We start from the raw sequence: 14,313 nt of genomic DNA, 5'->3' as shown, positions 1-14,313 counted from the left end.
CAAAAAGTCAAATGGCGCGCCTTCCCTTCCGAGCCCTGCCGTGTGCCCAAACAGTGGTTTACCCCCACATATGAGGTATCGGCGTACTCGGGAGAAATTGCCCAACAAATTTTAGGATCCATTTTATCCTATTGCCCATGTGAAAATGAAAAAATTGAGGCGAAAAGAATTTTTTTGTGAAAAAAAAGTACTTTTTCATTTTTACAGATCAATTTGTGAAGCACCTGAGGGTTTAAAGTGCTCACTAGGCATCTAGATAAGTTCCTTGGGGGGTCTAGTTTCCAAAATGGGGTTACTTGTGGGGGAGCGCCAATGTTTAGGCACACAGGGGCTCTCCAAACGCGACATGGTGTCCGCTAACGATGGAGATAATTTTTCATTCAAAAAGTCAAATGGCGCTCCTTCCCTTCCGAGCCTTACCATGTGCCCAAACAGTGGTTTACCCCCACATGTGAGGTATTGGTGTACTCAGGAGAAATTGCCCAACAAATTTTAGGATCCATTTTATCCTGTTGCCCATGTGAAAATGAAAAAATTGAGGCTAAAATAATTTTTTTGTGAAAAAAAAGTACTTTTTCATTGTTACGGATCAATTTGTGAAGCACCTGGGGGTTTAAAGTGCTCACTATGCATCTAGATAAGTTCCTTGGGGCGTCTAGTTTCCAAAATGGGGTCACTTGTGGGGGAGCTCCAATTTTTAGGCACACGGGGGCTCTCCAAACGTGACATGGTGTCCGCTAAAGAGTGGAGCCAATTTTTCATTTAAAAAGTCAAATGGCGCTCCTTCCCTTCCAAGCCCTGCCGTGCGCCCAAACAGTGGTTTACCCCCACATATGAGGTATCGGCGTACTCAGGACAAATTGTACAACAACTTTCGTGGTTCAGTTTCTCCTTTTACCATTGGGAAAATACAAAAATTGTTGCTAAAAGATAATTTTTGTGACTAAAAAGTTAAATGTTCATTTTTTCCTTCCATGTTGCTTCTGCTGCTGTGAAGTACCTGAAGGGTTAATAAACTTCTTGAATGTGGTTTTGAGCACCTTGAGGGGTGCAGTTTTTAGAATGGTGTCACTTTTGGGTATTTTCAGCCATATAGACCCCTCAAACCGACTTCAAATGTGAGGTGGTCCCTAAAAAAAATGGTTTTGTAAATTTTGTTGTAAAAATGAGAAATCGCTGGTCAAATTTTAACCCTTATAACTTCCTAGCAAAAAAAAAATTTGTTTCCAAAATTGTGCTGATGTAAAGTAAACATGTGGGAAATGTTATTTATTAACTATTTTGTGTCACATAACTCTCTGGTTTAACAGAATAAAAATTCAAAATGTGAAAATTGCGAAATTTTCAAAATTTTCGCCAAATTTCCGTTTTTATCACAAATAAACGCAGAATTTATTGACCTAAATTTACCACTAACATGAAGCCCAATATGTCACGAAAAAACAATCTCAGAATCGCTAGGATCCGTTGAAGCGTTCTTGAGTTATTACCTCATAAAGGGACACTGGTCAGAATTGCAAAAAACGGCCAGGTCATTAAGGTCAAAATAGGCTGGGTCATGAAGGGGTTAAAAAACCCAATAGCAAAAATGATTTTTAGGCCAAAATACATAGAATAAAGTAAAAAAAAAAATTATAGTGACCCCAAATGTGAACAACCCCTTTAACCCCTCTGTGACCTTAGACGTACTATCCCGTCGAGGTGCCCTGGGCTTATCTGACCCTGGACGGGATAGTACGTCATAGCCGATCGGCCGCGCTCACGGGGGGAGCGCGGCCGATCGCGGCCGGGTGTCAGCTGCTTATCGCAGCTGACATCCGGCACTATGTGCCAGGAGCGGTCACGGACCGCCCCCGGCACATTAACCCCTGGCACACCGCGATCAAAGATGATCGCGATGTGCCGGCGGTACAGGGAAGCACCGCGCAGGGAGGGGGCTCCCTGCGGGCTTCCCTGAGCCCCCCGCAGCAACGCGATGTGATCGCGTTGCTGCGAGGGTCTCCTCACCTCCCTCCCTGCTCGAGCCCCGGATCCAAGATGGCCGCGGATCCGGGTCCTGCAGGGAGGGAGGTGGCTTCACAGAGCCTGCTCAGAGCAGGCACTGTGAAGGCTGCAGCGCTGCATGTCAGATCAGTGATCTGACAGAGTGCTGTGCAAACTGTCAGATCACTGATCTGTGATGTCCCCCCCTGGGACAAAGTAAAAAAGTAAAAAAAAAATTTTCCAAATGTGTAAAAAAAATAAAAAAAAATATTCCAAAATAATGAAAAAAAAAAAATATATATTATTCCCATAAATACATTTCTTCATCTAAATAAAAAAAAAAAACCAATAAAAGTACACATATTTAGTATCGCCGCGTCCGTAACGACCCGACCTATAAAACTGTCCCACTAGTTAACCCCTTCAGTAAACACCGTAAGAAAAAAAAAAAAAAAAACGAGGCAAAAAACAACGCTTTATTATCATACCGCCGAACAAAAAGTGGAATAACACGCGATCAAAAGGACAGATATAAATAACCATGGTACCGCTGAAAGCGTCATATTGTCCCGCAAAAAAAGAGCCACCATACAGCATCATCAGCAAAAAAATAAAAAAGTTATAGTCCTGAGAATAAAGCGATGCAAAAATAATTATTTTTTCTGTAAAATAGTTTTTATCGTATAAAAGCACCAAACCATAAAAAAATGATATAAATGAGGTATCGCTGTAATCGTACTGACCCGAAGAATAAAACTGATTTATCAATTTTACCAAACGCGGAACGGTATAAACGCCTCCCCCAATAGAAATTCATGAATAGCTGGCTTTTGGTCATTCTTCCTCACAAAAATCGGAATAAAAAGCGATAAAAAAAGTCACGTGCCCAAAAATGTTTTCAATAAAAACGTCAACTCGTCCCGCAAAAAACAAGACCTCACATGACTCTGTGGACCAAAATATGGAAAAATTATAGCTCTCAAAATGTGGTATTGCAAAAAATATTTTTTGCAATAAAAAGGGTCTTTCAGTGTGTGACGGCTGCCAATCATAAAAATCCGCTAAAAAACTCGCTATAAAAGTAAATCAAACCCCCCTTCATCACCCCCTTAGTTAGGGAAAAAATAAAAAAAAATGTATTTATTTCCATTTTCCCATTAGGGCTAGGGTTAGGGCTAGGATTAGGGTTAGGGTTAGGGTTAGGGCTAGGGTTAGGGCTAGGGTTAGGGCTAGGGTTAGGGTTAGGGTTAGGGCTAGGGTTAGGGCTAGGGTTAGGGCTAGGGTTAGGGCTAGGGTTAGGGTTAGGGCTAGGGTTAGGGCTAGGGTTAGGGTTAGGGCTAGGGTTAGGGCTAGGGTTAGGGTTAGGGCTAGGGTTAGGGCTAGGGTTAGGGTTAGGGTTGGGGCTACAGTTAGGGTTGGGGCTAAAGTTAGGGTTAGGGTTTAGATTACATTTACAGTTGGGAATAGGGTTGGGATTAGGGTTAGGGGTGTGTCAGGGTTAGAGGTGTGGTTAGGGTTACCGTTGGAATTAGGGTTAGGGGTGTGTTTAGATTAGGGTTTCAGTTATAATTGGGGGGTTTCCACTGTTTCGGCACATCAGGGGCTCTCCAAACACGACATGGCGTCCGATCTCAATTCCAGCCAATTCTGCGTTGAAAAAGTAAAACAGTGCTCCTTCCCTTCCGAGCTCTCCTGTGTGCCCAAACAGGGGTTTACCCTCACATATGGGGTATCAGCGTACTCAGGACAAATTGGACAACAACTTTTGTGGACCAATTTCTCCTGTTACCCTTGGGAAAATACAAAACTGGGGGCTAAAAAATAATTTTTGTGGGAAAACAAAAAGATTTTTTATTTTCACGGCTCTGCGTTATAAACTGTAGTGAAACACTTGGGGGTTCAAAGTTCTCACAACACATCTAGATAAGTTCATTGAGGGGTCTAGTTTCCAATATGGGGTCACTTGTGGGGGGTTTCTACTGTTTAGGTACATTAGGGGCTCTGCAAACGCAATGTGACGCCTGCAGACCAATCCATCTAAGTCTGCATTCCAAATGATGCTCCTTCCCTTCCGAGCCCTCCCATGTGCCCAAACGGTGGTTCCCCCCCACATATCGGGTATCAGCGTACTCAGGACAAATTGGACAACAACATTTAGGGTCCAATTTCTCCTGCTAACCTTGGAAAAATACAAAACTGGGGGCTAAAATATAATTTTTGTGGAAAAAAAAATATTTTTTATTTGCATGGCTCTGCGTTATAAACTGTAGTGAAATACTTGGGGGTTCAAAGCTCTCACAACACATCAAGATGAGTTCCTTAGGGGGTCTACTTTCCAAAATGGTGTCACTTGTGGGGGGTTTCTACTGTTTAGGTACATTAGGGGCTCTGCAAACGCAATGTGACACCTGCAGACCATTCCATCTAAGTCTGCATTCCAAATGGCGCTCCTTCCCTTCCGAACCCTCCCATGCGCCCAAACGGTGGTCCCCCCCCACATATGGGGTATCAGCGTACTCAGGACAAATTGGACAACAACTTTTGGGGTCCAATTTCTCCTGTTACCCTAGGGAAAATACAAAACTGGGGGCTAAAAAATAATTTTTGTGGGAAAAAAATTTTGTTTTATTTTTATGGCTCTGCATTATAAACTTCTGTGAAGCCCTTGGTGGGTCAAAGTGCTCACCACACATCCAGATAAGTTCCTTAGGGGGTCTACTTTCCAAAATGGTGTCACTTGTGGGGGGTTTCAATGTTTAGGCACATCAGTGGCTCTCCAAACGCAACATGGCGTCCCATCTCAATTCCTGTCAATTTTGCATTGAAAAGTCAAACGGCGCTCCTTCCCTTCCGAGCTCTCCCATGCGCCCAAACAGTGGTTTACTGCCACATATGGGGTATCAGCGTACTCGGGACAAATTGGACAACAACTTTTGAGGTCCAATTTCTTCTCTTACCCTTGGAAAAATAAAAAATTGGGGGCAAAAATATAATTTTTGTGAAAAAATATGATTTTTTATTTTTACGGTTCTGCATTATAAACTTCTGTGAAGCACTTGGTGGGTCAAAGTGCTCACCACACATCCAGATAAGTTCCTTAGGGGGTCTACTTTCCAAAATGGTGTCACTTGTGGGGGGTTTCAATGTTTAGGCACATCAGTGGCTCTCCAAACGCAACATGGCGTCCCATCTCAATTCCTGTCAATTTTGCATTGAAAAGTCAAACGGCGCTCCTTCCCTTCCGAGCTCTCCCATGCGCCCAAACAGTGGTTTACTGCCACATATGGGGTATCAGCGTACTCAGGACAAATTGGACAACAACTTTTTGGGTCCAATTTCTCCTGTTATCCTTGGTAAAATAAAACAAATTGGAGCTGAAGTAAATTTTTTGTGTAAAAAAGTTAAATGTTCATTTTTATTTAAACATTCCAAAAATTCCTGTGAAACACCAGAAGGGTTAATAAACTTCTTGAATGTGGTTTTGAGAACCTTGAGGGGTGCAGTTTTTAGAATGGTGTCACACTTGGGCATTTTCTATCATATAGACCCCTCAAAATGACTTCAAATGAGACGTGGTCCCTAAAAAAAAATGGTGTTGTAAAAATGAGAAATTGCTGGTCAACTTTTAACCCTTATAACTCCCTAACAAAAAAAAAAATTGGTTCCAAAATTATGCTGATGTAAAGAAGACATGTGGGAAATGTTATTTATTAAGTATTTTGTGTGACATATCTCTGTGATTTAATTGCATAAAAATTCAAAGTTTGAAAATTGCGAAATTTTCAAAATTTTCGCCAAATTTCCGTTTTTTTCACAAATAAACGCAGGTACTATCAAAGAAATTTTACCACTATCATGAAGTACAATATGTCACGAGAAAACAATGTCAGAACCACCAGGATCCGTTAAAGCGTTTCGGAGTTATAACCTCATAAAGGGACAGTGGTCAGAATTGTAAAAATTGGCCTGGTCATTAACGTGCAAACCACCCTTGGGGGTAAAGGGGTTAAAGGTAATGCATAATAGTGCACTGGCCCTTTAAGAATGCCCGTAAAACGGAGATTTTATATCTGTTTAGATAATAACATTTCACTTCTGTCTTCTGATGAGGCGTCAGCCGTGTACAGAACTTAAGGAATATTAAGGCATTAAAGGGCACCAGGGTATGAAATGCGTGAGACCCCGGGCCACAAACATGTGGTAGGAAAGGCCGGTGGGCACTGGAAACTCCACAGCTGGAAATCAGTGACTGGAGAGTAGGGTGCAGAATGCCCACTGCCACCGGGCCGGGGAAAGTGATGTAACCAGCGGTCATCCAGCACTATGAAATGGTCAATTAAAGGGCCAGTGCACAGCACATCTGACTCAGACACATCTTGTGTCCTGACCTTCACGGTGGTGGATAAGTCCTCCTCTTGTAAAGTTTATGGTGGTGCGGTGAAACCAGACCTCCCAGGAATGGAGATTCCTATTCGTGTTCCCTCATCTTCCTTGTTATTTGCCCTTTTAGAAATAAATATATATTCACTCCCTTACGTAAGTAACACTTGTGAAACGAGAAAAAATGTTCCCTGGAATTTATCAAATAATTTTATTAAAGGATAAAAAAAAGTTTAACCTGTTCTCTACTGTGGGGGAGCGCAGAGACCCTGAGCTACCCCACAAAGAGAAGAAAATGTCATTATCGAGCTGATTACTCTAATATAAGAGAGCTCCAGACATTAATCATTATAACATGATCATAAAATACTGCCCCTATGTACAAGAATATAACTACTATAATACTGCTCCTATGTACAAGAATATAACTACTATAATACTGCCCCCTATGTACAAGAATATAACTACTATAATACTGCCCCTATGTACAAGAATATAACTACTATAATACTGCTCCTGTGTACAAGAATATAACTACTATAATACTGCCCCCTATGTACAAGAATATAACTACTATAATACTGCTCCTATGTACAAGAATATAACTACTATAATACTGCCCATATGTACAAGAATATAACTACTATAATACTGCCCCTATATACAAGAATATAACTACTATAATACTGCCCCTATGTACAAGAATATAACTACTATAATACTGCCCCTATGTACAAGAATATAACTACTATAATACTGCCCCTATGTACAAGAATATAACTACTATAATACTGCTCCTATGTACAAGAATATAACTACTATAATACTGCTCCTATGTACAAGAATATAACTACTATAATACTGCCCATATGTACAAGAATATAACTACTATAATACTGCCCCTATATACAAGAATATAACTACTATAATACTGCCCCTATGTACAAGAATATAACTACTATAATACTGCTCCTATGTACAAGAATATAACTACTATAATACTGCCCATATGTACAAGAATATAACTACTATAATACTGCCCCTATATACAAGAATATAACTACTATAATACTGCCCCTATGTACAAGAATATAACTACTATAATACTGCCCCTATGTACAAGAATATAACTACTATAATACTGCTCCTATGTACAAGGATATAACTACTATAATACTGCCCCTATGTACAAGAATATAACTACTATAATACTGCCCCTATATACAAGAATATAACTACTATAATACTGCCCCTATGTACAGGAATATAACTACTATAATACTGCTCCTATGTACAAGAATATAACTACTATAATAGTGTCCCTATGTACAAGAATATAACTACTATAATACTGCCCCCTATGTACAAGAATATAACTACTATAATACTGCCCCTATGTGCAAGAATATAACTGCTATAATACTGCTCCTATGTACAAGAATATAACTACTATAATACTGCCCCTATGTACAAGAATATAACTACTATAATACTGCCCCTATGTACAAGAATATAACTACTATAATACTGCTCCTATGTACAAGAATATAACTACTATAATACTGCCCCTATGTACAAGAATATAACTACTATAATACTGCCCCTATGTACAAGAATATAGCTACTATAATACTGCCCCTATATACAGTATATAACTACTATAATACTGCCCCTATGTACAAGAATATAACTACTATAATACTGCTCCTATGTACAAGAATATAACTACTATAATAGTGTCCCTATGTACAAGAATATAACTACTATAATACTGCCCCCTATGTACAAGAATATAACTACTATAATACTGCCCCTATGTGCAAGAATATAACTGCTATAATACTGCTCCTATATACAAGAATATAACTACTATAATACTGCTCCTATGTACAAGAATATAACTGCTATAATACTGCTCCTATATACAAGAATATAACTACTATAATACTGCCCCTATGTACAAGAATATAACTACTATAATACTGCTCCTATGTACAAGAATATAACTACTATAATACTGCCCCTATGTACAAGAATATAACTACTATAATACTGCCCCTATGTACAAGAATATAACTACTATAATACTGCCACTATATACAGTATATAACTACTATAATACTGCCCCTATGTACAAGAATATAACTACTATAATACTGCTCCTATGTACAAGAATATAACTACTATAATAGTGTCCCTATGTACAAGAATATAACTACTATAATACTGCCCCCTATGTACAAGAATATAACTACTATAATACTGCCCCTATGTGCAAGAATATAACTGATATAATACTGCTCCTATATACAAGAATATAACTGCTATAATACTGCTCCTATGTACAAGAATATAACTACTATAATACTGCCCCTATGTACAAGAATATAACTACTATAATACTGCCCCTATGTACAAGAATATAACTACTATAATACTGCTCCTATGTACAAGAATATAACTACTATAATACTGCCCCTATGTACAAGAATATAACTACTATAATACTGCCCCTATGTACAAGAATATAACTACTATAATACTGCCCCTATATACAGTATATAACTACTATAATACTGCCCCTATGTACAAGAATATAACTACTATAATACTGCTCCTATGTACAAGAATATAACTACTATAATAGTGTCCCTATGTACAAGAATATAACTACTATAATACTGCCCCCTATGTACAAGAATATAACTACTATAATACTGCCCCTATGTGCAAGAATATAACTGCTATAATACTGCTCCTATATACAAGAATATAACTACTATAATACTGCTCCTATGTACAAGTATATAACTGCTATAATACTGCTCCTATATACAAGAATATAACTACTATAATACTGCCCCTATGTACAAGAATATAACTACTATAATACTGCTCCTATGTACAAGAATATAACTACTATAATACTGCCCCTATGTACAAGAATATAACTACTATAATACTGCCCCTATGTACAAGAATATAACTACTATAATACTGCCACTATATACAGTATATAACTACTATAATACTGCCCCTATGTACAAGAATATAACTACTATAATACTGCTCCTATGTACAAGAATATAACTACTATAATAGTGTCCCTATGTACAAGAATATAACTACTATAATACTGCCCCCTATGTACAAGAATATAACTACTATAATACTGCCCCTATGTGCAAGAATATAACTGCTATAATACTGCTCCTATATACAAGAATATAACTGCTATAATACTGCTCCTATGTACAAGAATATAACTACTATAATACTGCCCCTATGTACAAGAATATAACTACTATAATACTGCCCCTATGTACAAGAATATAACTACTATAATACTGCTCCTATGTACAAGAATATAACTACTATGATACTGCCCCTATGTACAAGAATATAACTACTATAATACTGCCCCTATGTACAAGAATATAACTACTATAATACTGCCCCTATATACAGTATATAACTACTATAATACTGCCCCTATGTACAAGAATATAACTACTATAATACTGCTCCTATGTACAAGAATATAACTACTATAATAGTGTCCCTATGTACAAGAATATAACTACTATAATACTGCCCCCTATGTACAAGAATATAACTACTATAATACTGCCCCTATGTGCAAGAATATAACTACTATAATACTGCCCCTATGTGCAAGAATATAACTGCTATAATACTGCTCCTATATACAAGAATATAACTACTATAATACTGCTCCTATGTACAAGAATATAACTGCTATAATACTGCTCCTATGTACAAGAATATATCTACTATAATACTGCTCCTATATACAAGAATATAACTACTATAATACTGCTCCTATGTACAAGAATAGAACTACTATAATACTGCTCCTATGTACAAGAATATAACTACTATAATACTGCTCCTATGTACAAGAATATATCTACTATAATACTGCTCCTATATACAAGAATATAACTACTATAATACTGCTCCTATGTACAAGAATAGAACTACTATAATACTGCTCCTATGTACAAGAATATAACTACTATAATACTGCTCCTATGTACAAGAATATAACTACTATAATACTGCTCCTATGTACAAGAATATAACTACTATAATACTGCATATGTACAAGAATATAACCGTTATCTGTCAATGGAAATAAAATTACATTTGTAGATAAATCAAAGAAAAGAATTGCTGCGTCAGCCATCATCAAGCTAAGTCATAAGGGGTTAAAGTTCCCAGGTGTGGGATAGTGTGGCCATGCACCTTGTTGGGAGCACAGTGGGGTGTGTGTGGTTCCCCTGCTCTCGCTGGCTCAGGGGGATGATTGTGATGTGACATCATTCTGGCTGCAGACCGCTGATTTATGATGGGGTAACCGCAGTCCTCTTCTCAGGCCTTTATTGGTCCCTCTTGGAGTGTAAGGAAGTCTGGACTAAGTGTGGAGTAGTCTCTGCTGGATCCCGTAAATCAGACTCTGTGTTTTTTTTACTGGCGTCGTCGCTACACAGAGTGAGAATTTCACGACACGACTTGTAAAAAAAAAATTAGCAGCCAAAAATTACAAAAATCAGGCGGTTCTGTGCCAGCGCTGGCGGAGGAAAGCGAGACAACTGTGAGCATGTGCTCGGGAGAAAACGTGCCGCTCCAGTGGGTAGATAGTTAAACACTGCAGTGGCGCTCATTTGTCCTCCTATCTGTGGGTGCAATTATGGGGCTGAGCTGACAACCTTTTGCTCATGTTATTGGGGCTGGTTGTCAGCAGTAATCAATGACGAGATTGTCTTGTAGAATAGCCTGGATGGTGATCGGACTGCAGAGTGTGTCCTACGAGGAACGGTCAAAGGATCTGGGAATGTTTAGCTTGTAAGAAAGAAGTCTAAGAGGAGACTTAAGTGCCGTCTACAAAGATCTGAAGGGCCGTCACAGTGTAGAGGGATCATCAATATTGTCATTTCCACATGGAAACATGAGAAGCAATGGGATGAAACTGGAAGGGAGAAGACACAGATTAGAGATTAGAAAAAACTTTTTGACAGTGAGGGTGATCAATGAGTGGAACAAGCTGCCACGAGAGGTGGTGAGTTCTCCTTCCATGGAAGTCTTCAAACAGCGGCTGGACAGACATCTGTCTTAGATGGTTTATTGAACAGGGGGTTGGACACAATAACCTAGTACTAACATGGTCTCATCTCTGATCACATATCATTACATTAAATCAGTGATGTCATCACAAGGGGGCAGAGCCGACAATCAGTGATGTCATCACAAGGGGCAGAGCTGGCAACAATCAGTGATGTCATCACAAGGGAGCAGAGCTGGCAGCAATCAGTGATGTCATCACAAGGGGCAGAGCTGGCAACAATCAGTGATGTCATCGCAAGGAGACAGAGCTGGTAACAATCAGTGATGTTATCACCACCAGGTGGGTTTGTCTTCAGAAGCCCCTAACTTGTGTCTTCTTCTTCTTCTTTAGGTCAGTGGAACATCTTTAGACCTCAGCCTCCGGACCTGAACATGACCGAGGTCGTTGAGCTGCAGACGGGGGCCTCGTAGTGATGATTGATCTCCACCGATGCCGAGCAGTCTGAATATATAGAGACGAATAAAAACAAAAACATTCATGCCAAAAACATTTCCCAACCTGATCATCAAGGTGGTGGGACCTCGGAGAAGAAGACCTCAGCTCCAAGGGAGTCTTGTTTCTGTCCTGGCACCGGATCAGCCTGATCAGAGACTGTGGTCATGTCTGGTTCTCTGTGAGGAAGAGGATGGACTTACGGCAAGTGTTGCCTCATGCCGCCATTGCCCCATCTTCAGGTCTGCCCCCTTCTGTGGGGTGGAAGGAACTTTGCGTCTTTCGGAATTCCTGCTGCCTAGAACTGGGAGATTTTGATGCCTTGCCACATTCATGTTCTTCTTCTTGACTTGTTTGCTGCCTGGAACGTTATAGGATTGCTCAATCCTGAAATTCCACAATATTCAGACTCGATGAAACACAAGAAAATGCAAAAAGTTGCAATTTTTGTTGCTGCTTGTTCAGTAACTTCAAGAATCCTCATCACCTTTTCTGACTCCAATCACATACAAAAATAAGACGTACATCTCTGATCCTTCAGCGGGTCTGCTCTGAGGATTCTGCTGGCTTTCACTTGGCTCTCAGCTCGCATCTTCTTGCAGTCTCTGCTGGTTCAGTGTCAGGTTCATATTTTCTTTTGTCCGTCCTTCCTGGAGGATGCCCGACACTTTGAGAGTGTTTATGGAGCTCAGATGTATATGTATACTATACATTATCTACTGTATTATACTTGTGGATGGAGGTGAGTGTCCTGAGGAAGGGCTGGAGGTTCTTGCAGGCAAGTATAGGAGAGGTCTAGCGTGGAGCTGGTCAGTGTGCTGGATTATCAATCTCTTAGCAGATGTCGCCGTGAAGCTGACTGTGACGGAGCACATCTATTTATTTTGATATATATTTCTGTCTCAGAGAAAAAAAAAATCTAATTAAAATATTTTCTGAATTATTTTTTTTCTTGTTTATTTTGTGTTTATAAAATTTATAATAAAGTATTATTCTATTGTACGCGCTCTCCGCACATTTATTTTAATTATTCACAAATCGACCAAGAAGGAAGAGGTAGAGGAGTCAACGATGGGGTCTCACCTGATCCCTAAAAGAGGAAAAATAAATAAAAATTACAAATAAAAACTAACCCGATGAACCATTGAGTGGAAAGAACTGAAGAGGAGTCATGGTCTGCAAGTGCAGTAAAAATGCTCAGAGCACTAGCAGCCTAATTTACAAAAGGATAAACATACGGACATCTGTGCAATAAATGTTGCATTACTAAAATGTTGGACAGGTTCTTTTTTAAAGGTGACATCTCAAGGACACCCTCCCTCCTCCTGCACAGGTCACAGAGCATTCTCACTGCACTTTCCACGTCACAGGGCATACTCACTGCACTCTCCAGGTCAAAGAGCATACTAACTGCACTCTCCAGTTCACAGAGCATACTCACTAGACTCTCCAAGTCACAAAGCATACTCACTATACTCTCCAGGTCACAGAGCGTACTCACTAGACTCTCCAGGTCACAGAGCATACTGACTTAAGACTCTCCTGGTCACAGAGCATTCTCACTGCACTCTCCAGGTCACAGAGCATACTCACTGCACTCTCCAGGTCACAGAGCATACTCGCTGCACTCTCCAGGTCACAGAGCATACTCACTGCACTCTCCAGGTCACAGAGCATACTCACTCACTAGACTCTCCAGGTGACAGAGCATACTCACTCCACTCTCCAGGTGACAGAGCTTACTCACTGCACTCTCCAGGTCAGAGCATACTCACCAGACTCTCCTGGTCACAGACCATACTCACTGCATTCTCCAGGTCACAGAGCATACTCATTGCACTGTCCAGGTCACAGACCATACTCACTGCACGCTCCAGGTCACAGAGCATACTCACTAAACTCTGCAGGTCACAGAGCATACTCACTAGACTCCAGGTCACAGAGCATACTCACTAGACTCTCCAGGTCACAGGCAATTCTCGCTGCACTCTCCAGGTCACAGAGCATACTCACTGCACTCTCCAGGTCACGCATACTGGATACACTCCAAGTCACAGATCATACTCTCTGCTCTCTCCAGGTCACAGAGTATACTCGCTAGACTTCCCAGATCACAGAGCATACTCGCTGCATTCTCCAGGTGACAGAGCATACTCACTGCACTCTCCAGGTCAGGGCATACTTACTAGACTCTCCAGGTCACAGAGCATACTCACTGCATTCTCCAGGTCACAGGCAATTCTCGCTGCACTCTCCAGGTCACAGAGCATACTCACTGCACTCTCCAGGTCACGCATACTGGATACACTCCAAGTCACAGATCATACTCTCTGCTCTCTTTAGGTCACAGAGTATACTCGCTAGACTTC

At 40.1% G+C, this 14,313-nt stretch overlaps 1 protein-coding gene across 1 annotated transcript in view; it reads left to right on the top strand.

The window, feature by feature from the left end:
* The window catches only part of CHRDL2 (chordin like 2), a 133,372-nt gene extending 120,427 nt beyond the window's left edge, over window positions 1-12,945 (top strand). The window contains exon 11 of the mRNA XM_069760312.1: window positions 11,843-12,945. Within this exon, the coding sequence (XP_069616413.1) occupies window positions 11,843-11,922 (80 nt within the window). The 3' untranslated portion in view covers window positions 11,923-12,945. The remainder of the gene's footprint in view (window positions 1-11,842) is intronic.
* Window positions 12,946-14,313: the final 1,368 nt, after the last annotated feature.

The sequence above is a fragment of the Ranitomeya imitator genome, chromosome 3, assembly GCF_032444005.1.
Source record: "Ranitomeya imitator isolate aRanImi1 chromosome 3, aRanImi1.pri, whole genome shotgun sequence".
NCBI classification, from domain to species: domain Eukaryota; kingdom Metazoa; phylum Chordata; class Amphibia; order Anura; family Dendrobatidae; genus Ranitomeya; species Ranitomeya imitator.
The sequence above is the reverse complement of the archived record's forward strand: the minus strand, read 5'-3'. Positions and strand labels throughout refer to the sequence as shown.